Source organism: Cotesia glomerata, linkage group LG1 (genome assembly GCF_020080835.1).
Source record: "Cotesia glomerata isolate CgM1 linkage group LG1, MPM_Cglom_v2.3, whole genome shotgun sequence".
Lineage (NCBI taxonomy): Eukaryota > Metazoa > Arthropoda > Insecta > Hymenoptera > Braconidae > Cotesia > Cotesia glomerata.
Genome location: NC_058158.1, coordinates 20,133,620 through 20,161,299, shown reverse-complemented (window position 1 = coordinate 20,161,299; position 27,680 = coordinate 20,133,620). Strand labels below are relative to the sequence as shown.

At 41.0% G+C, this 27,680-nt stretch overlaps 1 protein-coding gene across 2 annotated transcripts; it reads left to right on the top strand.

Annotated features, from left to right (window-relative positions):
* The first annotated feature begins 23,211 nt into the window (after positions 1-23,211).
* On the top strand, positions 23,212-27,301 carry LOC123263318 (leucine-rich repeat extensin-like protein 6). Of its 2 annotated transcripts, XM_044725969.1 has the most exons (5): positions 23,212-23,471; positions 23,705-23,765; positions 23,836-23,925; positions 25,815-25,966; positions 26,920-27,301. In XM_044725969.1, exons 4-5 carry the CDS (start codon positions 25,886-25,888, stop codon positions 27,286-27,288), a joined length of 450 nt encoding a protein of 149 aa, XP_044581904.1. In that variant the 5' UTR covers positions 23,212-23,471; positions 23,705-23,765; positions 23,836-23,925; positions 25,815-25,885; the 3' UTR covers positions 27,289-27,301. The 2 variants fall into 2 exon arrangements, with proteins under 2 accessions (XP_044581904.1, XP_044581911.1); XM_044725976.1 differs by lacking the exons at positions 23,212-23,471; positions 23,705-23,765; positions 23,836-23,925 and adding an exon at positions 25,633-25,752.
* The last annotated feature ends 379 nt before the right edge of the window (positions 27,302-27,680 follow it).

The following is a 27,680-nucleotide window of genomic DNA, read 5'->3' as shown; positions in this document are numbered from 1 at the left end:
CGTCTCTTACAAAACATTTATAAATTAATCCGTGTGATTCAACACTACATTTAAAACCTTCGAGAATTATATCTGCTTCCATACTTGTAGATGTTTCGTTACGAGCATAATTTTTATAACATTTATGCAGAGCTGGATCTTTTTTATTTCTCGAAGCAACAGCGCAAACTGAACAGTATTTATTTCTTTTTCCGCAAAAAAGTACCCTTCCTGTGCGTGAGCCAATAATTGTAGCGAAACCAGATAGCGCATCATACCTTTCATTCTTATATGATCGTTTAGACCAAGCTCCATCGACTATAACAGTAATATAAGGAATTTTGGTACCATTGTGGATGATAAAATCGTTTGCTTCTATTGCTTACTGCTTTTCCATTTCTGCAGCTTCATCCATTTCTTTTTGTGATGTCCCAAGAATTGAATTTTCAATCCTATCACGATACTTTCGATATGTTTTGTCTGTCATGACATGAATATTCATAGTCGCAAGCTGTTCTTTTAAATTCGTATAACCTATACCACTTATCAAGGTACCTAATACAGCACTTTCATTTAAGGACATAGAAATTACCGACTTTTGTGATTCGGACCAAATACTTCCAGTCTTAAAACATTTTTTACATTGCCAAAACATTTGAGTCAATAATGCACGATCAGTACAGCGTAACAATTGGAGATCACGAAAAAGACCCTGACATGATCCCGCATGATTATCATCAAAGGCTTCATGTAATTCATGCTCAATCCAAGGAAAATCTAAAATCCGTCTGGTTGTGATATGTTCTTTGTAGTAAGGCTCATTTTCAGTTTGTTTAATCATGCTTTTATTACTATCGTGATTAGTATCAGAAAAATGATTTTTGTTGTCACTAGACTTACAATACGTATGATCGAAGTTACTTGAACGTTTTTGCATTTTACATGAATGAGTCACTATATTTTCACCTTGAACAATTATATCTTTTTCCGAGCAATCTTCACTTGCTGATCGTACCATGTTGTCAATATATTGCGTGTTATCCAACTCTTCAGACATCATTTCATAGCGAGTAAACGCTTGAAGCGGTTCTTCTTTCCTGCACCGTTTTTCTACATTTATGTATTCCATACTGCCTTGTTGCTGTGAGCTATTAGGTGCAGGTTTGTTATACTCAAAACTTTTATAAGAGCACAGACCAATAGACTTATCTTCCGAACTCTGTTCGTTTGGAGTAAGCGCTTTACACAGTTTCCTTTTGTTGCTCGGAGTTTTACCACAAATTATGGCTTCATTATCAGTATTATTAACAGTATCACGACTGACCTCCTTACTGTTAATGAGTAAAGTATCTGCGATATTTTCATTCACCTCCTCGTCAATTTCAACCTCCTTCACCTCTTCTTCATCCTCAGCTTCCGTCATATTCTCATCTGCGGCATCCTTGATGGCCTCCTTCACCCTCATTTGTCGACTAAGAAAAATTATTAATATCCGACAGGTTATAAAAAATAGTATGTCGAAAAACTTGAATAAATAGTATCGGGTGTTAGATACTGATTGCTAACGGCAATTGGGTTGAAAATTAATTTCATAGTCCTGCGTTGATTCTATATAATTTCGTTGTACGTATAGACGGAATGAAATTTTTCCTACAAATTATTGTCAATAATACACGGCAATCGTTGAACAGGTGGTTGATTTTAAACATTTATCAGTAAGTGTGATGTTATGTCGAAAGTGAAGCCGAATTTGCGCCCTGACTATAAAATATCAAAGTTTACGCTCTTGCTTTAGGGACTTTGCCAAATTATAAGCGAGGATACACTTCCGGCCCTCGTTGTATTTCGACGATTTTATTTTGTTTTTTTTTTTTTTTTTGTCGGCCTGGCTAACGACCAATAGACCAGGATCACAAGATTATTCTATTTAAGAATAATTTAAAACTAAAGTAAATTTAATCAATCGAGTAGAATTAATATCCATGTGAGGTAAAATTATTAAAATATTATGGATACATAGAGTGGAAATACCGGTCTTGGCCATCTTAGGACCATTTTTGGCCACTTGATATTTCTGTTAATTTGTAAAAAATTTAACTATTTAACTAGAATTTTTATATAATTTATGAATTAGGACATTTATACGAATTTAATTTATAAAGTATTCTGCTTATAAAGATATTTATACTATAATTTGAAAATAATGTGGCTAAGAAAGGTACATTGGCCACAAACGGTACTTCTCCCTTAAATTTAAAAACTTTTTTTTTAGCAGCCCAAGCGTCACAAAAAAAAATTAGAAAAACGGTAGACCCTGAAGGCCATCCGTGCAACTTCCCGCTCAGTTCATACCTAGGTGCTTAAAATTGCATTCATGATGTTTTTGAGCTCTCCGAGCGTAAAGAGCTAACTTTTTTGCTTTTGAGCTCTTCGAGCTCAAAAGTCTGATAGAAATTTGATAAAGCACAATTTTTCAAATTTTTAAACCGCAATATCTTTCGAATGAATGAATCGATTTCTACGTAGTTGGCGGTAATCAACGTTGTTTTTTTATGTTTAGAGACGATTAGTTTTTAGAATTGATCAGTGGAGCCGTTTGAATGTTATTCCAAAAAATTTTGGAGTTATGTTGGAAAAACACTTGTTTCCAAATATTTTGTCGAGGATATCTCTCGAACCAATCAACCGATTATTACGTTCTAGGCAGGGATCGACGCGGTTTTTTAAGCTCTAAAAATTATTCTATTTCATCAAAAACGATCCAATAAAAAATGTCGAAGTTATGTGAAAAAAACACTCTTTTCGGTTTTCTTTCGTTCACGCTATCTCCCGAACGAATCAACTGATTTTGACCGGATTAGCGGTGATCGACGTGGTTTTTCAAGCTTGAGGGCGGATTAGTTTTTGGAGTTGATCGATAGAGCTGTTTAAAAGTTATTCCAAAAAAACCACTTTTTAAAATGATTTTTTTCTTATTTTTTTTTGAGATTTTTCAAAATTTCTTAAAATCTATCGGTCCGAATCGGTTCAAATTCTCAGAAAATCTAAGTTTGAGGGAACTCTTTATAACGCCGTTTGGTTGGTTCCGATCGGTTCAGTCGTTTAAAAGTTATAAGCGATTCACATACTTACTTACTTACTTACACACACACACACACACACACACACACACACACACACACACACACACACACACACACACACACACACACACACACACACACACACACACACACACACACACACACACACACACACACACACACACACACACACACACACACACACACACACACACACACACACACACACACACACACACACACACACACACACACACACACACACACACACACACACACACACACACACACACACACACACACACACACACACACACACACACACACACACACACACACACACACACACACACACACACACACACACACACACACACACACACACACACACACACACACACACACACACACACACACACACACACACACACACACACACACACACACACACACACACACACACACACAAACACACTCGGGGCAGAAGAGATACTGCTACCGGGCGCGTCTCCCCGAGCGGATGGGAGAACGCTCGCTGTCCTTGGATGACACTTAATCTCTTAGTTGATGAGGTACAGCGGGTAGGAGCCAAGCAAAATAACAAAACAAAATAAGCTCCCGTGGACAAAACTCCCCTTTAATGGGTTGGTCACACTAACTGACCTAGCAAGACGATTGGTTCCTGCTGTAACTCACTGGGAGTGTCCGGAACCTTTATCGTAGTTTCCGACGATGCAGGCCACGGCTGATGTGAGCTTGCTCTGCCGAGGTGAAAGTTGCAGCAGTGGATCAGGAGCCAGCCACTTCGGGCCTTGATCAGGAAGTACGCAGTGAGTGTTAGAGATCGGAATCTTCACCGCTCCGAGCGAGTCTAGTCCGTCCGTGTATTCCGGGACTGGCTAAGTGTCGGCTAGGCCTCAGGGAACTGGGGTAGGAGTACTATCTCCGAGGGTACACCCGTTCCTAGTTATGACAACCCGCTCCGCTCCGTACGATGCGCTGGTAAATCACAAAAGAATGAGTAATTTAATGGAAACTAACATTAGTGAAAACGGGCCGCATGCCCAACAAGCAGCGATTGAAGCAAGCGCTGAAATGAAGAGAACGCAAGCGCTGGAACGCCTGGAAGAGTTGACAAATGAGTTAAATAATCTCGTCCAGTCAAAAGTCAATATCCACAAGGAGATCAAGACCAAGGCGACTAGTGTAACTAACGCCCTTCGAAGGTACAAAAAACTGGATGAAGAATGGCAATTAGCATCGCGTCGCAGTCCTCGTGCTACACTGGGGCAAACCAAACAAGTTGTCGTTGTAACTGACGAGACAATGGATACCGGAGCCGAAGGTGACGGTGAGTCGGTCATTGAAGACGAACGAGAAACTGCCACGAAGACTGGAAAGAGGAAAGATCGGACCTCTCCAGACCCATCGTGCAGCCAAGCCACCAAGAGGAAGGACCTGAGAAAAAGCCCTCCGCAAAGAGCAATAATGCAAAGTGACGAACGGACAAAAGCGTCTGCTTGGCAGAAAGTCCAGTCCAAGAGAGAGCAACGAAGGCAAAGGTCAGAGCAGCTCCCAAATCAACTGCCCATGGAGCCCCATCCTGAACCTAAACGGAAGAAACCGCGCAAGTGGTTCAGGCCAGACGCACTGATCATCCGCCCAGTTGAGCCGGCGAAGTACGCTGAGATTTTGCGTAAAATAAAGAAGGATGTCCCTGAAGAGCAGGTCCGTACTACGGTGGATAAGATCCACAAAACTAGGGCCGGAAACATGCTGATTACGCTCTCTAGGAAGAGCTCCGATAAAGGCCAAGCCCTACAGAAAACCATCGAGGGCATCCTACAAGAAGAGGCCAAAGTGATCTGCAAAGGTCCACAGGAAGACGTCGAAATCCGGGACCTTGATGATACTACAACCAGGGAGGACATTCAAGCCGCCTTGCATATGGCAACCGGAGAATCTTGCGAGGTATCGCTAGAGGCAATTAAGATCCGTAAGGCCTACAGAGGTACTCAGACTGCCGTAGTGACTCTACCAGCAGCTGCAGCGCGGAAGATATTGGAAGGAAGCGGTAAAATCCGGATCGGCTGGGTCAACTGCCGAATTAGAGCCACGAGAAGACCAACCCAATGTTTCAAGTGCTGGCACTTCGGGCATCATGGATCTCAGTGCAAAAGTAGCGTAGACCGATCCAAGCTTTGCATCAGGTGCGGACAAGAAGGGCACAAAATCGCGGACTGTAAAAACCCAGCCAAATGTGCACTATGCACTGAAAATCCAAGTGCAAAGGACTCCGCCCACTGTGCCGGCAATCACAAATGCCCGGTATTCCAAGAGGCGCTTCAGAGGATGACAAACCAAAGAACATGAAGATACTACAGCTCAACCTCAACCATTGTGAGGCTGCGCAAGACCTGCTCATGCAGACTGTGCGCGATCATGAGCTAGACTTAGTACTAATAGCAGAGCCATACAGGCACCTGAGTACCCAACCATGGGAAACCGACTGCACCACAAAAGCTGTCATATGGTCCTGCGGCAAGCTCCCTTTCCAGAGTATCGTTAACAATGGCTGCGCCGGCTTTGTAGCAGCATCGGTAGATGGCATCCGTTTTTACAGCTGCTACGCACCACCTAGCCTCACTATTGTTGAATTCATGGATTTTCTGGATCGACTGACGGAGGACGCGAAGCAGTACTACCCAGTGGCAATAGCTGGGGACTTCAACGCCTGGGCAGTGGATTGGGGCAGCAAACACACCAACGCTCGGGGTAAAGAACTACTAGAAGCTTTTTCTACGTTAGACGTAGTGTTGTTGAACAGTGGCGATGCGCCGACGTACACTAAAGGCGACGCAAGTTCTATTGTGGATCTTACTTTTGTCAGCAGCAGCCTCATCAGAGGAAACTACGACTGGAAAGTGATGGAGACCTACACGGCCAGCGATCACAACGCGATTCTCTGGGAAGTATCAAAGGACCCGAATCCTAGAAGACCGGCTAAGAAACTTGACATCGTTGGGTGGAAGCTGAAATCCTTTGACCCAAGTGCACTAGCAGCTGCCCTAAATAGTGAACCGCTTACTACTGGATCTGCAGAAGAAATGACCAAGGAGTTGATAAAGAGAGTGTCCCAGGCTTGCGACACCTGCATGCCCCGTAAACGGGGCATGAACCAAAGACCTTCGGTGCACTGGTGGAACGACCACATCAGCTTCCTACGGAAAGAGTGTTTCAAGAAAAGAAGAATATCTCAGCGTGGTTATCGGCGGCATGACTCAGCGGAACTAGTCGCAGAATACAAGAAAGCTCGTCGAGACTTAAACAAAGCCATCAAGGATAGCAAGAAGAACTGCTGGAAAGAGCTAATCAACGAGGTGGACAAAGACTTGTGGGGCAGACCTTACAAGGTAGTCATGGCAAACTTGAAATACCAGCCAATGCCGTCTCCTACGTGTCCTCAACTCCTACAGAAGATCGTGACTGCACTGTTTCCACGACAGCGCGTTTTCAACTACCTGTTGACACAAGACGAACTGAATGATATCCCACCTGTGACGAAAGAAGAACTGATGGAAGCTTGTAACCGCGTCGGGAATAATAAAGCGCCGGGATTGGACGGAATCCCTAATATTGCCTTGAAAACATCTATTAAAGCAGCGCCAGAGTTATTCCTCGATGTCTACAACATCTGCTTGAAGGAAGGGATTTTTCCTCGGAAGTGGAAACAACAACGGCTGGTACTACTTCCTAAAGGAAAAAAGCCACCGGAAGAACCGTCATCTTATCGTCCACTCTGCATGTTGGATACAGCCGGTAAGATACTCGAACGTATAATCCACCAAAGGATAGAAGCAGTTGTCGATCCACTATTAGCAGACAATCAGTACGGATTTCGAAAAGGACGATCAACCCTGGACGCAATCAACCTGGTTGTCGGTATAGCCAAAGACGCAATCGCCGGTACCAGATGGAAGGGTGGAACGAAGAAATATTGTCTGGTGGCAACCCTAGACATCAAAAATGCCTTCAACTCCGCCAACTGGGATCGCATCATGCAAGCTCTTCAAGAGATGAACGTACCAGGATATCTACGAAGGATAGTCGCTAGCTACTTCACGAATAGAGTCCTTAGATATGACACGAAGAATGGTCCAAAGGAGTATGATGTTACTGGAGGCGTCCCGCAGGGTTCTGTTCTCGGTCCACTTCTCTGGAATATCATGTACAACGGATTGCTGAGACTGAAACTACCAAGAAATGTCAAACTGGTAGCGTACGCGGACGACGTAGCCGTAGTAATCGTCGCCAAGCATATTGATGAGATAAATCATATGTTCACGATCACCTTTGAGCGAATTAACCAGTGGATGGACACAGTAAACCTACAACTGGCTAAACAGAAGACCGAGGCTGTACTTATCACTAGCAGAAAAGTGGTGGAAACGATCAATTTAAACGTCGGAGACCAAGAAATCACATCCCAACCATTCATTCGATATCTGGGAGTGATGCTCGATTCCCGACTTAACTTCAAACAACAAGTTGAACACGTGACCGCCAAAGCATCAGCAGTAGTGGCTAACCTAGTACGATTGATGCCCAACATCGGTGGCCCGAAGCAGACAAGGAGGTTATTGCTATCATCAGTAGTTACATCGGTCCTCACGTATGGTATATCCATTTGGTCCGACGTACTTGAGACCCAAGAATCATGGAGGAAAGCATGTCCGGTTTACCGACTGAGCGCGCTAAGAGTAGCCAGCGCCTTCCGAACAATATCAGAGGAAGCAGTGTGCGTCATTTCTGGAACTCTGCCGCTTAGAGTCTTAGCTAAAGAAAGACGGGCCCTTTACCATCGAAAGAGGTCAACTACACTGAGCGCTGAAGAACTAAGAACAGAAGAACGGCAGCACAGCATCTCGCGATGGCAACTTGAGTGGGACGCCGCAGCAAAAGGAAGATGGACACACCGCCTCATACCAAAGATCGACGTTTGGCTGAGCCGAAACCATGGTGAAGTCAACTATTACCTAACGCAGATGTTGTCAGGACATGGGTGCTTTCGAGAGTATCTGCACCGCTTTAAGCACGACGATTCTCCGGAGTGCCCGTCTTGTCCAGGGGTTATTGAGGACGCAAGGCACGTTTTCTTTGTGTGTCCACGTTTCGATCCTCAGCGTGAGGAGTTAGAGAGGATCCTGAACTGGAGAATCCAACCAGAGACAATAGTAGATGCAATGTTGTCGAATCAAACTGCTTGGAACGCTACAAGCACTTTTGCCACAGAAGTGCTTACAGAGCTGCGTTCCATTGAAAGAAAAAGAGCAAATGACAGAAACTAGAAGGAAGGAAAAATAACACCTTAGCCACCAGAAGGAATAGCGGTAGCTGGATCCTCCCCTCACGAAGTAATGCCTGACGGCGGTTTCCATGAGGGATTAGAGGAAAGAAGAAAAGGGGTTTAGGGTTTAGTGGGTAGGGGCGTTAGGGTCGAGTTTTAGTATGACACTGCGTCGAGTCGCCACATATCCAGGCCAAACAACTATGCCTGGAATCCGTAAGAAGGATTCCCCCCCCTAAGATAAAAAAAAAAAAACACACACACACACACACACACACACACACACACACACACACACACACACACACACACACTTACAGTACAGAGGACGGATACCTCAGTGCCGGCGAGAGAAGGCGTGCAAACGGGCCTAAACTTGTCGTTATCAAGCGACCGTTTGAACAGTGGAGTAGACCCCATGGCTCTGCTGTCTAGCAATGCTAGCAAGGTTACAGGGAGTACGAAATCAGCCCAGATGGCAGAGAACGGACAGCTGAGCAACATTCCTTCAAAAGTGGAGGACCTTTTGCTCCTGCCACTAATCAAACCCACCGAGGAAGAATGAACTCTCTACCGACCGTCACCGGCCAACAGTCACCAATGGAGAGGCTCGGCAACAAGATTGATGAGTTAGCCGACTTCATAAAAGACAAAAAGAATCTCCACCATGAGATCAGAAAATTAGTTTCGTCTATTAGTACGGCATATAGGCTGGCCAACAAATCACCAACGAAGTCGGCGTCAACGACTCAAACATCTCCGAGTCTGAACAAAAAATCACAGCCACCTCTGACCACTCCTAAGAAATTACCACAGCAAGGAGATGGCAACAAGAAGAGGCCGCTGTCCACGCCCAGCCCTTCCTCAGATATTGACAAGCCAGCACAGAAAAAGACAGCCCGGGATGATACCTGGACCAAAGTGACTCGGCAAAACAAGAAAAAGAAAGAACAGGAGCCAGTGACTCAAACTGCTACAGCCCAAGACCAGCCAAACAGCGGTGGCTCCAAGAAACCAAGGAGGAAGAAGACAAGAACTAAAGCTGTCCTAGTCCAACCAGCTGAAGGGCGAACATACGCCGATCTCCTGAAGGAAATCAAGGCCAAAGTAAGCCCTGTCGAGACGAGCGTAGACATAAGGTCTATTAAAAAGACGAAACACAGAGGAGTTCTCCTTGAAATGGCTCGAAAGTCCGAAGACAGCAAGGCATTCACCGATGCAGTAAGGGCAGCCACTGCAAACATCGGCACAGTCAAGACGCTAACACCAACAACAACGATCGAGATCCTCGACTCAGATGAAATCTCTACCGATAGCGAAGTCCGTGAAGCACTCAAACGTGAATTCACTGACAACCTGGAGGTCAAACGGGTAAATTTGACAAAACCCACACCACGAGGTAATCGGGCAGCCTTCTGCGAACTAGACGAGCCCAATGCGATTAAGGCCCTTGACAAGGCCCGTATACGGATCGGTTTGGTGAACTGTCGTGTACGCCCAGTAGTAAAAGTAACACGTTGTTTTAAATGTCTTGGTTATGGACACCAAACACGTCAGTGTGCGGGACCAGACAGAAGCAGGTGCTGCTACAAATGTGGCGGAGAGAACCACAAGGCCGTAAACTGCACGGAGAAGTTAAAATGCTTCCTTTGTGCTTCGGACAAAGATGCCCAGGATAGTCTATGCCATATTTCTGGCACTGGAGCGTGTAAGGCATTCCGCAAAGCACTTGCAGAAGCCATGAAAGGTCAGAAATGACACGCATACTACAAGGCAACCTGAATAGGTGCGCCTTGGCGCAAAACCTGCTGCGCCAGCGTGTTTTCGAAGATAAAATTGACGTCTGCTTTATCTGCGAGCAATATCTAAACATCGAAGGTAAAACATGGTTCGCAGACGAAACGGTCACGGCAGCAATTTGGATTGTGAACACAAAGAACGTTACCGTCAACAACAGCGGAGGTGGAGCAGGTTTTGTCTGGATTCAAACCCCCACAACCTACTTCATGAGCGTCTATCTCTCACCTAACGAAGGGATTAGTGTGTTCCGACAAAAACTCGCAAATATAGAAGATGCGGTCACTAAGTTCGACGGCGAAGTTATCGTAGCTGGTGACTTCAATGCTAAATCGGCTGAATGGGGCGCTGATTTCTCCGACACCAGAGGCAACGAGGTCGCTGACGTCGTGGCTAGAATCGACCTCATAGTGCTAAATACTGGGAGCACCACGACTTTCAGAAGACCGGGGTACCAAGAGTCCATCCTCGACATTTCGTTGGCGACTCCAAAAATTGCCAACATGATTGAAAACTGGACAGTATCCGAAAAATACAGTGGCAGTGATCACCAGTTCGTGACATTTAACGTTGGATTGGCATCTGCTCCGGTACCACAACACGACCTTTCTAAGCGAAAGTGGAATGTCAGGAAGCTTGATCCAGAGGCACTGCGAGCTTCACTTGCACGGAGCTGGTCTACCCTTCAGAACAACCCGACTCCGGATACTTGCAGCGAGACAGAAAGGACAGTACTAAATACGATGAAGGAGATTTCCGCCGCATGTGACGCCTCTATGCCGCGGTTGAAAAACCGGAGTTTTCGCAGGCCGGCGTACTGGTGGTCAACAGACATAGCGGAACTTCGCAAAATGTGCCATCAACTACGTCGCCGCGCAACGAGAGCCGCCAAACGCTCCCCAAGCCAGGACTTGTATTCAAAAGAGTACAAGCAGGCCAAAAAGATGCTAAATCGAGCCATCAAAGCAAGTAAAGCAAAGTTGTGGAAAGAGATCTGCAACGATCTCGACAATGACATCTGGGGTAAAGCCTACCAAATTGTCGCCAAACGACTTGGAAAGGCTTCACCAGAGGCGCCGAAGTCTCCAGCCTTAATGGATAGCATCGTAGCGGAGCTTTTCCCCAAACACCCGCCGCGGGAGAAGAAACACTACACTAAAAACAACGAAGTAACGCCCTTCACAACTAAGGAACTACAAGACGCGGCCAAGTCACTCAAAACAGGAAAGGCACCTGGACCTGATGGCATCCCGGCATCGGTGATCAAGATTATAGCTTTGGAATACCCAGACTTACTCCTGAACACCTACAACGCATGCTTGGCAACTGGCACCTTTTCCGCGGTCTGGAAACGGCAGAGATTGGTTCTCTTAGACAAAGGTAAGGGAACCCCCATAACACCTTCGTCGTTTAGACCACTCTGTATGCTAGACATTGCTGGAAAACTGCTCGAGAAGCTCATACAAGGGAGACTTCGCGACGACATCGACCGTGCTGGAGGTTTTGCCACCAACCAGCATGGCTTCCGGAAAGGTCATTCGACAGTCGGAGCGATCAAGAAAGTCATAAAGACAGCAACACAAGCATGGTCTGGTAGCCTCAAAGCTCGTAAAGTATGTCTTCTCCTCACGCTAGATGTCAAAAACGCATTTAACAGCGCAAATTGGGGAGACATTTTAGACGCTCTGGAGCACAAGTTTGACGCGGAGCCAGAAAATCTGGCACTAGTCGACAACTACCTTGACGATAGAAAGCTAATAGTGGAAACTACTGAAGGCCCACAAGAATACGCCATAACGGCTGGCGTGCCGCAAGGCTCAATAATGGGGCCTGATCTATGGAACGCAGACTACGACGAGCTTCTTGAAATCCCGTTGCCAGAGCAAGTAGAGCTAACAGGCTTTGCAGACGACGTTGCAGCCACTATAGTGGCGGACAGCGTGGAAGAGGCCGAACTGCTAGTTCGGGAAACCATCGACACCGTCGAGACTTGGCTCGATAAGCATCACCTGAAACTCGCCAAACAGAAAACCGAGATGGTCGTTTTGACCCGTCAAAAATGGTTTCCAAAACCATTCGCTATGGACATGGGAGGAACAACGCTGACGTCAACAAGGGCCCTGCGGTATCTAGGGGTAATGATAGACGAGAAACTATCTTTCCGTGAACACCTCGACAGTGCATGCAAGAAAGCCAGCAAGACTGTGTCTAGCCTAGCACGAATTATGACCAACACCATGGGACCAAGAACAAAAAGAGAAGAGTTCTTCTAGAAGCAGTCCACTCGGTACTGCTTTATGGAGCGGAGATATGGGCAGACATATTAAAGCAGAAGACCTACCGGCGAAAGATCGCAGCAGTACAGCGGCGAGGCGCTCTCAGGGTTGCCTGCGCCTACCGCACAGTTTCCGAAGCGGCTGTATTGGTCATTGCAGGAGCCGCGCCCATCGACCTATTAGCGTTCGAAAGAGCAAAACTCTATGACGCTAAAGACAGTGATGATAACATGAAGGACGCAAGAACGAGGATAAAGGCGGAAACGCAGCAAGAGTGGCAGGACCGATGGACATCGGGAGAGACGGGCAGATGGACGGCGCGCCTGATCCCAAACATCAACGTCTGGCTCTCTCGGAAGCACGGGGATACGGACTTTCCTGACCCAGCTATTGACGGGACATGGGCAGTTCAATGCCTATCTTTTCAAGATGGGTTTGCACAGCACACCAACGTGCAAATACTGCCCGGATAAAATCGACGACTCCGAACACACATTCTTCGAGTGTGCTCGATGGAAGGACTACAGAAGAAACACTGAAGAGATCATAGGCACCAGGCTCTCCCCCTCAAGCCTGGTGACCTATATGATCAAACAAGAGGAAAACTGGTCAGCTGTTGCAGTTTATGCACAGCACCTCCTGAAAGACAAAATCGCAGAAAGGGACCAGTAGCCAGGAGTAGGCGTCGTGAGACGCAGCACGACTGGATTGAAGTAATGCTAACGCGGTTCCAATCCAGTCCTCCCCGTACCATCTAGGGGAGAGGGGAAGAGGAATGTTTTTTTTAGTGGGTAAAAATCTCCACACTACCGACTATCGATATCTGCCGGAAGATGGGCGGCAGAGTTAACGATACCGGTGTCTTTTGAAGATCTTTTTTCGTACCTCTTTATAAAAAAAAAAAAAAAAAAAAAAACACACACACACACACACACACACACACTCGGGGCAGAAGAGATACTGCTACCGGGCGCGTCTCCCCGAGCGGATGGGAGAACGCTCGCTGTCCTTGGATGACACTTAATCTCTTAGTTGATGAGGTACAGCGGGTAGGAGCCAAGCAAAATAACCAAACAAAATAAGCTCCCGTGGACAAAACTCCCCTTTAATGGGTTGGTCACACTAACTGACCTAACAAGACGATTGGTTCCTGCTGTAACTCACTGGGAGTGTCCGGAACCTGTATCGTAGTTTCCGACGATGCAGGCCACGGCTGATGTGAGCTTGCTCTGCCGAGGTGAAAGTTGCAGCAGTGGATCAGGAGCCAGCCACTTCGGGCCTTGATCAGGAAGTACGCAGTGAGTGTTAGAGATCGGAATCTTCACCGCTCCGAGCGAGTCTAGTCCGTCCGTGTATTCCGGGACTGGCTAAGTGTCGGCTAGGCCTCAGGGAACTGGGGTAGGAGTACTATCTCCGAGGGTACACCCGTTCCTAGTTATGGCAACCCGCTCCACTCCGTACGATGCGCTGGTAAATAAAAAAAGTATGAGTACGTTACAGGAAACAAACAAGAGTGGAAACGGGCTACATGCCCAACAAGCAGCGATTGACGCAAGCGCTGAAATGAAGCGCTCGCAAGCGCTCAAACGCCTTGAAAAGCTGATTAGTGAGCTGAATGATTTCGTCCAACCAAAGGTCAACATTCACAAAGAGATAAAATCCAAGATGACCGGTGTAACTAACACCCTTCAAAGGTTTGAGAAGCTTGACGAGGAGTGGCGCTCATCATTGCAGCGCATATCCCATGCTACACCGGAGAAGGCCTGTCAGGCTGTCGCCGTGACTGACGAAGCAATGGACACCGGAGCTGAAGGTGACGGTGAATCAGTCGCGGAAGACAAAAGTGAAGCCAGCAGCAAGTCAGGTAAGAGAAAAGACCGACCTTCTCCTGACCCAACAATCAATCGAGTCGTGAAGAAAAAGGATATGAAGAAAAGCCCTCCACAAGGAGAGGCAGTGCAGACCAGAGAACAACCGAAGGCGCTTGATTGGAAAAAAGTACAGTCTAGGAGCGAAAAGAAGAAAGAAAGGAAGAAAGAGCAACTCCTGAAGCAGTTGTCTGAGAAGTCACCACCTGAGCCTAAGCGGAAAAAACCGCTAAAATTCACCAGAGCGGACGCATTAATAATTCGGCCTGTTGAAAAGGCGAACTATGCTGAGATACTGCGCCGAATAAAGAAGGAAGTCCCTAATGAGCAAGTCTGCGATACGGTTGATAAGATCCGCAAGACCAGAGACGGAGACATGCTCATCGAGCTCTCTAGAAAGAGCACTGACAAAGGACAAGCTCTGCAAAAGACGATCCAGAGTATCCTGAAAGAGGAGGCCAAAGTCATCAGTAAGGGCCCACAGGAGCAATTAGAAATCCGGGACATCGATGACACAACAACTAAAGATGACATCCGGGCGGCGTTACAGGAAGTAGCTGGAGATAGCTTTGAGATACCGGAAGGAGCTATCAAAATCAGACCAGCCTACAGAGGTACCCAAACTGCGCTAGTAACACTACCAATAACAACAGCGCAGACAGTACTGGGAGAAAGGGGCAAGATCAAGATCGGCTGGTCGAACTGCCGGGTTAGAGTTGTGAAAAGACCACAAGCATGCTTCAAATGCTGGCACTATGGACACGTTGCTGCCCAGTGTAGAAGCGGAATAGATCGATCAAAGCTCTGTCTTAAGTGCGGACAAACTGACCATCTAGTAGCTAAATGCCCTAATGAAGCAAAGTGTATGTTATGTGATGAAAAACCCGGCTCAACAGATACTGCCCACCGGGCTGGTTCTAGTAAATGCCCAGTTTTCCAAGAAGCTCTCCAGAAGACAACAAATAAACGAGCATGAAAATATTACAGCTAAACATTAATCATTGTGAGGCTGCACATGACTTGCTTCTGCAGACAGTGCGTGAACTAGGGCCTGACCTTGTACTAATAGCTGAGCCATATAAATGCCTTAAAGGCAAATTATGGGAAACGGACACGACCACTAGGGCCGTCATTTGGTCCTGTGGCAAGCTCCCATTCGGAGCGTAGTTAATAATTGCAATGCCGGCTTTGTAGCAGTATCAGTAGATGGCGTTCGCTTCTATAGCTGCTACGCACCACCTAGCCTCTCTATTGTTGACTTCACTAACTTTCTGGATCGACTGACAGAGGACGCGAAGCAGCATCATCCAGTCGCGATAGCCGGCGACTTTAACTCCTGGGCAGTAGACTGGGGTAGCAAGCTAACTAACGCACGAGGTAAAGCGTTACTTGAGGCTTTACTGCATTAGACGTAGTCTTACTCAACAGTGGTGACACACCAACCTACACCAAAGGAGACGCAAGTTCCATCGTAGACCTCACGTTCGTCAGTAGCAGCCTCGCGAGAGGTAACCTCAACTGGAAGGTGCTGGATATCTACACTGCCAGTGACCACAACGCGATTCTCTGGGAGATATCAAATGACCAGGATACTAGAGGAACTAGTAGGTTACCTAACCACATTCGGTGGAGAGTACAATCTTTCGACGTGGGTACGCTGACGACTGCTTTGGATAATGGCCCGATCACCGCTGGATGCGCAGAAGATCAGACTAAAGAACTTATGAAAAGAGTGACCGAAGCTTGTGACGCCAGTATGCCACGAAAACGAGGCATAAATAGAAGACCCGCGGTGCACTGGTGGAACGATCACATCAGCGCTCTTCGTAAAGAATGCCTCAGGAAAAGAAGAATATCACAGCGTGGCTTCCGTCGACCTAACCTTGCAGAACTGGTGGCAGAGTATAAAAAGGCCCGTCGGGAACTAAACAAAGCCATCAAGGATAATAAAAGACGCTGTTGGAAAGAACTCGTCGAAGAAGTGGAGAAGGACCCATGGGGCAAACCGACCAACGTGGTCACGGCCCACCTGAAATACCAGCCAATGCCGTCGCCTACGTGTCCGCGGCTCCTAGAGAGGATTGTTACTGTGCTGTTTCCTCAACAACCGGTATTCACCGGCCAGTTAAGGCAGCTAAACCCTGAAGACATTCCATCTGTCACGGAAGAAGAACTAATGGAGGCTTGTAACCGCGTAGGGAATAACAAAGCGCCGGGACTAGACGGAATCCCTAATATTGCCTTGAAAACAGCCATAAAGGCAGCACCAACGTTATTCTTGAAAGTTTACAATACGTGCCCAAAGGAAGGGACATTTCCTCGGAAATGGAAACAACAACGACTGGTTCTACTCCCTAAAGGAAAAAAGCCACCAGAAGAGCCGTCATCTTACCGTCCACTTTGTATGCTGGATACAGCCGGTAAGATATTCGAACGCATAATTCATCAAAGAATAGAAGCAGTTGCAGATCCACTCCTGGCAAACAACCAGTATGGATTCCGAAAAGGACGATCAACCCTGGACGCGATCAATCTGGTTGTTACTACGGCCCAGGAGGCAATTGCAGGAACCAGATGGAAGGGTGGTACGAAGAAGTACTGCCTGGTGGCGACGTTAGACATCAAAAACGCCTTCAACTCTGCTAACTGGGACTGCATTATGCAAGCTCTTCAAAGAGAAGAACGTGCCAGGATACCGAAGGAAGAAAGGAGCCAGCTACGTCACCGAGAGAGCCCTCAGATATGACACAAAGGACGGTCCGGAAGAGTACGAAAATCACCGGAGGTGTTCCGCAGGAGCTCTGTTCTTGGCCCACTGCTGTGGAATATCATGTATGACGGGCTTCTAAGGCTAAAGATCCCAAGAAATATTAAACTTGTAGCGTATGCGGACGACGTGGCCGTAGTGATTGTCGCTAAACACCTGGACGAGATTCACCACATGTTTGATCTAGCATTCCAGCAAGTAAACCAGTGGATGGACACAATGAATCTTCAACTGGCGAAACATAAGACTGAGGCAGTGCTTATTACCAGCAGGAAAGTGTTAGAGACCATCAATCTTAGAGTCGGCGAACAAGAAATCACATCACAACCTTATATCCGATATTTGGGAGTGATGCTTGATGCCCGTCTCAACTTTAAACAGCAAGTGGAACACGTCAGTGCCAAAAGCGTCAGTAGTAAGGGCAAGCCTCGCACGATTGATGCCTAACGTCGGAGGCCCAAAGCAGAGCAGGAGACTATTGTTGGCAACTGTAGTCACATCAGTGCTTACGTACGGAATATCCATTTGGGCCGATGCGCTAGAATTACAAGAAGCATGGAGAAAGGCTGGACCAGTATATCGCCTGAGTGCCCTAAGAGTAGCTTGCGCCTTCCGCACAATATCTGAGGAAGCAGTGTGCGTAATTTCTGGAACTCTACCTCTCAGAGTCCTAGCTGAAGAAAGAAGGAACCTTTACCAACGAAAGAGGTCAACAACACTGAGCGCAGAAGAACTCAGAACGGAACAAAGACAGCACAGCATCGCACGATGGCAATCTCAGTGGGATGCCGCAGAGAAGGGTAGATGGACGCATCGTCTCATACCAAAGATCGACATTTGGCTGAACCGGAAACACGGAGAGGTCAACTACTACCTAACGCAGATGTTGTCAGGACATGGCTGTTTTCGGGCTTATCTTCACCGCTTTAGGCATGACGATTCTCCGGAGTGCCCGTCCTGCCCTGGAGTCACTGAAGATGCGGAGCACGTTTCATTCGAGTGCTCGCGTTTTAATCCACAACGTGAGGAGCTGGAGAGGATCTTGAAGAGGAGAAGTCAACCAGAGTCAGTCGTAGAAGCAATGCTGTCTTCAGAAGCTGCCTGGAATGCAACGAACACTTTTGTCACAGAAGTGCTTACAGAGCTGCGTTCCATCGAGAGAAAAAGAGCAAAAGACAGAATCTAGAAGGAAGAAATAACATCTTAGCCACCAGAAGGAAGAGCGGCAGCTAATTCCTCCCCCCGCGAAGAAATGCCTTACGGCGGTACCATGGGGGATCAGAGGATAGAAGAGAAAGGGGTTTAGTGTTTAGTGGGTAGGGGCGTTAGCGTCGAGTTTTTAGTATGACGCTGCGTCGAGTCGCCACATATCCAGGCCAAACAACTATGCCTAGAATCCGTAAAAAGGATTCCCCCCCCTAAAAGGGAAAAAAAAACACACACACACACACACACACACACACACACACACACACACACACACACACACAGACATAGTGACAACCTCGTGGGGATAGTCAGAGAAGCTTTCTGTGACCTTCAAACGTCGAGATTTGATGAAAACTCGATTTTTGCAAAACGGGGTGAAAACAATAACTTCCCGATTTCTGAAAATCTTCGATTTTCTTAGCGGGAAGTTAAAAATGTTAACTGATTGGGAGAGTATATTCAACAAGAAGACAGCAATTTATAATTGTCAGCTTGATTTCAACATAACATCAACAAAAAAATTTTTGTGCCGCTTGAGAGAGTTAAAAATTTGATAAATTAAAAAAAAATGTTTTCGATAACTTACAAATAAACTAAAAATTTCCAGTCAAGATGAAAAGGGACGGGTTTAAAAGGGCTCAATTAGGCACGGAATGCCCCATAAACATAAAATCGATTTTCGTTGGATAGAGTAAGTAAGGAAGAACTGAAAAAGGGAGGAGCCGGTAAATATTAGATAGGCAGGGATACAGGTATGAAAGCAAAGTTTCAGGTACAATAGAAACATCATAGAACGGTTGTACGCCATTTTTAAAATCAGTATTATACCCTTTTAATTATTTATATCAGTTTTTGGCTTAAACATCAGTGGTTTTCAAAAGTCTGGAAGTTTGTAAGTCCACGTTTTGAAGTAATGGAAAGTTGTTTTAGTTATTATCTGCAAGGAGTGAGCGCGCGTGCATGTTTGCGTGTGTGTGCTGATACAAAAATAAATTTTTTTTGCCCTCTGGGCGGAAAGTGGCAACTTTCGTCCCGCTACGCCAAACGAAGTTGCCGCTTCCCGCCTTCGTCGGACAAAAAAATAGTATACAACCCTCGGTAAGTAAAAAAGAAAGCCTCAGAGCACATGTTAGTAAACCTCGGCTTCGCCTCGGTCGACAATTACATGTGCTCTGAGACATTTCTTATTTTACTTTCCTTGTAGTGTAATATACTATTACATAACTTTTAAATTATTCGGTAGATCATTGATGTGATCATGACTTGTGGTTTATTGCTACATAAAAATATAATATTAAGCTGTCTACTGTTAATAAAATAGTTTTTAGTACTTCAAGCTCAAAAATTTACAAGAAATTCAGTATTTCGCGGAATTTTCTGAATTTCAAAAGAAAACTCGCTATAAAAAGAAAGATCGGATTGAAAATTCAGAAATCATACCTAAAAATTTAGGATATTTAGAAAAAAATAATTTTTTTGAATTTTATCGTTCACGATATTTATCGAACAAATAATCCTACTTTTACCAAATAAGCGGCAATTGATGTGATTTTTCATGGTTAAGAGTTGATTAGTCATTTGAATCAATCGGTCAAGCCGTTTGTAAGTTCTTTAAAAAAAAACACTTTTTCAAAACATCTGTTTCTAGGTTTCTTTAAATTTACTGGTCTGAATGTATTCAAAAAGGGTAGAAGTTTCAAGTTTAGTGATGCCCCATCAAATTTTCGTTCAGATCGGTAAAGCCATTCAAATGTTATTGGAAAGTTTTCAATCATGCGCACACTTATGCATAGTCACAAGGATAGCACCGTAATAATAGTCAGGGCAGCTTCCTAGAACTTTAAAACATCGAGATCTGATGGAAACGTCTTTTGAGAAATGGGGTGATACCAATAACATCGCAATTACTGAACATTTTCAATTTATTAGGGAAAATTTTAAAAATTAATTTTTTTTTCGCAAATGAATCATTTAGGAAACTAAGTTTTTTAAGAAACAACATCACAATCGATAAGCATAGTTTCAAAAGGGTATCATTCCATAAAAAATAAGAGTAATTTTTCAAACTTTAAAAATTCACTACATTGAAAATTGTGAAAATATATAAAACAAGTATTCAATTGCGGTTATAAAGCTGAGGCTACTATGCGTTATATTAAAAAAAATAAATAAATTTTTTTTATCTCTTAACAAGAAAATAACTTTTTGAAAGGTATTTCATTTTTTAAATATTACTATAGAAATTACCAATAAGCATGAAAATTAAAAGATTGGATTGTACGTACACACTTGTCCAGCTCCACCTTCTCGACACTCGACGATTTGCATTCTTCTTATTGCCCATCTTTGATAAACAAAGCCTGTAAAAAATGAACCTAAAAGAGATGAACCTATAAAAGAAAATCTGCAAAAGAAAGAAAATATTCTGATTAATAAGAACATGAATGGATGAATTTTTTAATTATTTAATCGCTAGGGCCTATATGAAGTATGAAAATAAATAACCCTAAGGTTAACAGAAAATAAACTCGAAGAGCTTAAAATCTGAACCTGTTCAGATTTTTTTTTATTAATTAAATTAGAAACAAAAATTATTGTTGAAAAATCGCACTCAACAGACAACTGTTATGTTCATGAAAATGAAATGTAGAAACGGTTATTTAGACGTCTAAATGTGGTGTATATTTGTTTAACAACTCCACTATTAGAACAAATGTGAAGCATTTTTTTTGCACCGTACCGTAACTTGTTAAAAAAAAATTGTGCAATTATCAGGTGTCAACATATTTTAGTTCCATAACATAATCAGCAGACAGCAGACAATATTTTCATTCCTTTTTTAATTTTACAAAAAAATCAAAAGTAAAGGAAGATTTTGATAACTCAATTGCTAAAAATTAATAATAATAATTTTAAGCTTTATTAATTAATGACAAAAATATAGGTAAATTGTAACTCTTACCAGCTAACAGGTTGATTGTTGCTGGTTACAGGTTATAATTATAGCCGTCAATACTTACTTGAAAATTAATAAAAAATTTAAAAGCACTGAGTGGAATAACAAAAAATTTTGATATTTATAACACTATCCAGATATTCCCAAAAATTCCTGAATAAATAACAGTCTTAGCACTGTGTATTGTGGTTGAAAGTATCATAAATAACAGCATACACGTTAATTTGTATCTGTGTGCCCGAAGCTTCGCGACAGAATACACACACTACACATGCACTAAAAAACCGGACGCGTTCCTTTTCATCGTACATCCTATACTTGTCATCATACATTTCTGTCATAACTTCATTGGTCATAAGTGAAGTTATTTTTTATTTATAGTTAAAATACTTAAAAAAAAAATTTTAATAGTTAATAAGATTTCCAAGTACCGCTGTGATTTTCTTTTCAATAATCTAACAAAATTTTTTTGAAAATTTGTAAATAACAAAAAAATGAAAAACTGATACAATTATTGATACTATTATTTTGATGACAAGAAGGAAATTTCAAGAAAAAAAAAGCAATTTCTAAACAAATTATTCTCCTATTTAGCACTAAATAAAAGCGATTCTCGTCGATGCCAGCCGGTGAAGTATTAGGAGAGTAGAAAGTATGAACAGTAGGTAGCACACGCACGTACGCTCCCTAGTCGCTGACGCTGCTCGCATCCACGCCGATGTTACTTTTTCTCCGTCTCGCTCTCATAAGCTTCACACTCTAAATAAATGTACTTATGCAAAAGTACGCCATGTTTTTAAATCTAATTTAATAAAAACAGTAAGTTTTTAAGAAATATATTTCCAAAACCAAAATGGCATTTTCTGTAGTTTCGAAATTCGACGTATACGAAATTTTCGTTCTCAACCTTCTTTTATCGTAATTAATTATTTAAAAAATTCTAAACATTTTTTAATTTTTTTTCATTTCATTATTATTTGTAAGAATCTTAATATTCTTGATTATATATGAGCATATATAAAAATTTAATTCCAGCCCATTCGTACTATATTACGATAGGAGGGAATTTGTGATCAATGACGGCAGACCCGTACTTATGACTAAAGTAAAATATCCACCTACTGTACTTATAATAAATACGATGCATCAATGAATACTATTGTTATTATACAACAATGCCCTGGTTAAAAAAATCAATATTTTTAATCAGGGTGGATCTGGAAATTACAATGGATCTGGAAAATCCCTACGTGAAAAAATATAGTGGCAATAAATTTTTTATATGAAAAATTAAAATATAACATTTTATATATGAATTAAAACAAAATTTATACTTATTAATTATTTCAGTACATAAAAAAATATAAACACATATTATATATATTCATATGCACATTGTGAGGTAGGCGACACGGATATATATTATTCTCATCGAATTATTTATTTCTTATTATTTTATTATTATTAAAAAACTAGTCTTGAAATTTAAAAATACATACACTGTAAAAAATTTGTCGTTTTGAGTGAAAATGGACTCCGAGAACTTCGCACGGTGTAAAAAAACAGTGAAACAGTTTTTTTCAGATTTTAAAAAATTCCTATCGTTAAAATGTAGGAAATAACAAAAATTTAAAAGAAAATTTTTTTATGGAAAAATTAAAATCTCTAAAAAAAATGTCGCTATCAATATTATCTTATCTTTTACCCTCGAGCCAAAATTTTGGAAGTAAAGACTCAAATTTTTACCTTCTTTTATTATTACCAACTTTTTGGTGTATTTTATGTACTTTTGACATCGAAATTCTAACACCGAGTCATTTAAACCACATCGATTGCCAAAAATTTTTTACAATTATTATTATTATTATTATTATTATTATTATTATCGTTGTTGTTGTTGTTGTTATTATTATTAGTAACAGTGGTCACCTTTTTAAACATTTGTTTTCTATCCCACCACTGATGATAGGATAATAATAATAATAATAGTTTATTTCTGAAAACTTGATGACAATGTGGTACCAACTATGTTTACTTTCAACACTTGTTAGGTTATCAGGGGTACCAGTTAATACTAGATCAAGTAATAGATTTTAATTAAAAATAAATAACCTATAAATCAAATTAAGTATTCGAAGTGACATCAATAATGTCGTCGCCAAATCCGTATGTGAAACATTATAATAAAAGTAAGTATTTTGTGAATTACAAATTATTCATACCCAAATTATGACGATGAATAAAAAAAAAAAATTAATAATTTTAACATTTGTTCCGGAACTTGTATTTAAATTCGTTTTTCAAAACATAAAATATATATATATTCACAGATTTGTTAATTTGTCACTGATTTGTAAATTTGTCGATTACAAAAAAAATATACGTACAATAAGATTTTTTAATAAAAAAATTTTTTTTCTAGCAAAACGAGTAGGACCGAAATCACGGCAGATTTCGTCACCCGATAAAAAAAAAAAAGAAAGGTAAGAAAACAATTGTTACTATTATTATAATAATATTCAAATTATTGACAAATCCAATCTCATTTTATAGGTAGTGTGAATATTAAAAAAAAATCAGAGCAACCGCAGGAATGTGACAACAACATCAATCCTGACCCTGCTGTTAGCGAGAAGACGATCGGTAAAATTTGACATGATATTTATTAAAGAGTTAAAGATTATTTTTACCAGACATTATTAAAATAAATTTTTACACGTATAAAATAAATGAAATAAAGATTAGCGAAAATGTTCGGTATAAAGTCGGGATTTTAAAAGGAACTCCAGTTTTTGCGTGTCTCATGCTGCAACGCAGCAGAGTACTTTATCATCACCAAATCCTTTCCGTTCTTTTCTAAAACTATTTTTAAATATTCAAAAATACTAATTGCAAATGATAAACTTAGAGTTTTTTTGAAGTATTTTCATTTCATTGCATGTACACGGTAAATAAAATGTAGTAATTTTTACAATTTTTTTATCGTAATTTTTATTATATAGAATCGTACCGGTGGACCATACTCTCAAAATATTAATCTTTACGATTTATTATCGTAAATTTTATTTAGTAAATATTAATTTTAAAAAAATTAAAAAGAACTATACAATAACGCAATGTATACATGTCATGTTCTTAAACTTTCCAATAACTGAATCGTAAAAATGAACAGTCGGTAACGTGGAAATTTTTCAAGTATTAAGTAATAATATATAATTCGTCTGTAGGAAAATTTATGGGCTCGGTATACACGGAAAGAAAACTGTATGAAATATTACGGTAAAAACATCGTAATTTTTAGTATAGAATATTGTAATGCCGGACCTAAACTCAAACATCGTAATTTTTACGATGCAGTATCGTAAATTTCTATCACTTAAATTAAAAAGAAGCTTAGGTTACCGAAAAAAATAATTCTGCATCACCGAGGAATCGAACGCGGAGACCTTTCCGCCACAAGTCCAAGGTTCATCCCCTCACGCTATCAGAGGCATATCTAAATTTTATGTTCAGTCACATAATAAGACCCTCCATACAGTAATTGGTCATCTTTTGGTGGTGGCGCCGCAAACTACTGGACTCTGTCTTTCTTTTATTAAAACATATAGTATGCGTCCTTATTCACTTGCTCTTACAGAAAAAAAATTTACTAAATAACATCGTAATTTTCAATAATTCAAATTGTATTCTGTAGACGGCAGCATCGTAAAAATCAAGATACTAAAAGTATAGTCCTGGATTACGATATTACTATTGTAATTTTTCATATAATTTTTTTACCGTGTATGTATAAATATTAGACTGTTTCAAAAAAATCGGCAATTTTTTTTTTCTTAATTGTACCGAAAATATTATTGCAAATGGTGAAAAAAAAAAAACACTGTGAAAGTTTGATATCTAAATATTATTATTAAAACGTTGCGCATTGTAAATTTTAATTTCCCATTTAAATAACATGGGAACAGCGTTCTCTTGGATTTTCGAATTTTGTAACTCTGGTTAGAGATAATATTTTTAAATAATCCAAACTTATTCTTAGAGAAAAATTAACGCTCTGTAAAAAGAGTCTCTTACAGTTTTTTGATATATTTATTTTTACAAAAGTTATTTAACATTGAAGTTGGATCGATCTAAAATTCTTACATTTTCTTATTTTCCGAATCAACCATCAACTTTAGGAAAAATTTCATGAGACATTTTTTATAGAAAATTCAATTTTCGATAATTTTTTTTCGGAAGAAGTTTTTAATATTTCTTACACGTCGTAGGTTATTTGCAAAAAACTAAAATTTTAAAAAAACAAGTGTCATTTTACTGCTTAAAATTAATTTTTAGTTTTTTGCAGATAACTTTCGATATGTAAGAAATATTGAAAACTTCTTCAGAAATAGACTATAGGAAATGGAATTTTTCCAATATAATGAAGAAAAAGCATCCAATCTAAAAACGATATAGTTGTATATGTAACATGTAGGTAATAATTATAAATCATCTCTTTAAATCAGGGCATTAACATTATTTTTTTTCCACAGATAAAAAAGGAGAAAAGAAGTGCGAGGAAGAAAAAGGACCTCAAATTCCTGAAACAAATATCTATACTCGTATGAAAAAAATTGAAATGGAGTTATATAGATTGAGGAAGGGTATGGGTGAATTGAAGAAGGAAATGAACGAATTGAACGATGTAAGTAAATTTATCCCTAATTAGAGAAAGAGATTTTAAAAGATTAAAAAATATTCAAATCGACAAATACTTATACACATTTTGGAATAGTATATTACACCTCTTGGGAAGGAAAATAAGAAAAGTCTCAGATCACATGTAATTGTTGACCAAGAAGAAGCCGAGGTCGACGAACATGTGATTTGAGACTTTTCTTATTTTACTGGCCTAGGTATGTAATATACTATTACTTCTCACCTTGATAAAATTTTTCTCTTGAATCTTTGATACCTGTTGTAGATTATTTTAGCGCACAATTATACATATTGGATGAAAAAAAAATGATTCAATATTATTTAATCTTCCCATTTGACAAGTTAATCAATAAATATTTATATACTTCTACTAAGACTCTAAAGTTTTTGGAGCAAGAGAAAAATTTTCTCAAGACAAAAAAATGTACTTCTATCGAGAACTATATTTTTTGCAGCAAGAAGCTGAATTTTCTCCAAACAAGAAAATTTTCTCAACTTCAATAAATATTCTTGGATCAAGGGGCATATTTCTTCGAGCAAGAGAGTTAGTTTTTTTGGAATAAGTAAAATTTCTTGTCCCAAAAAAAAATTTTTTTTCGCTCAAGAAAATAATTTGGAAGAATTATATTTTCTTGGCTCAAGAGAACCTTTTTTCTGTGTGCAATCAACTTCAATTTTAATTTTGTAATTTGTGGTTTTTTAATAAAATAAATTGTTCATAAGAAATTTGTGAGAGAATTTGTTTGTAAAGAAGTATCAAAGTTTTTTGCTGGATAAATTTTTAATTGATTAGCTTTTTATTATATGAAGAGAAAATGATTTGAATGTCAGGATTTATTTTTATTAACTCATTTAAAAGTTATCGTAATTAAAATAAGATTACAGACTATTAAATAACAGAATATTAATTATATCTACCACTTTTAAATCTGATTACAGACAATAAAATCATGGATGCGAATGATGGGCTATAATCAGCCACTTCCACAAGATCGCCCCACATATTTACCCAGCTATACACCGACAGTTCCACCTCCGCAACCTCCGCCTTCATATCCACTTCAGCCACCACCATCTTCTTATCCACCACCACCACCACCACCTCCATCTTCATATCCACCACCACCACCTCCATCTTCATATCCACCACCACCACCTCCATCTTCATATCCACCACCACCACCTCCATCTTCATATCCACCACCACCACCTCCATCTTCATATCCACCACCTCAGTCTTCATATCCACCTCCACCATCAATTCATGTGCCACCACAATCAGGACATTACTATCCCTACAGTAATTGATAATTAAAATCAACAAAAATAAATATACTTTCAAAAAACGAGTTATTTATTTTTTACTATTTAGATCGATTTTAGAATTAAAAAAAAGGCCATTTGACAGCTGAAATGGAAGTAGATTTCATTAACAGCTACTTTTAGCCTTTAATTAAAATGCAGATATATAAATTAAAGCTAATTTTACGGGCTTTCAAATTAAATTAAAATTTAAATCGCGTTTATAAGTTATTAGGGGAAAAAGCAGTAAAAGTGGAAAATTTAAGATTTTCAATAATTTCATGTTGCTGGCATTTTTTGAATAATCGATCGATTCCGCTCAAATTTGAACTTGACTTTAGCGTTAATGTGAAGAAAATAGATGCTAAGTTTCATAAAGTTCCGTTGATAATCGTAGA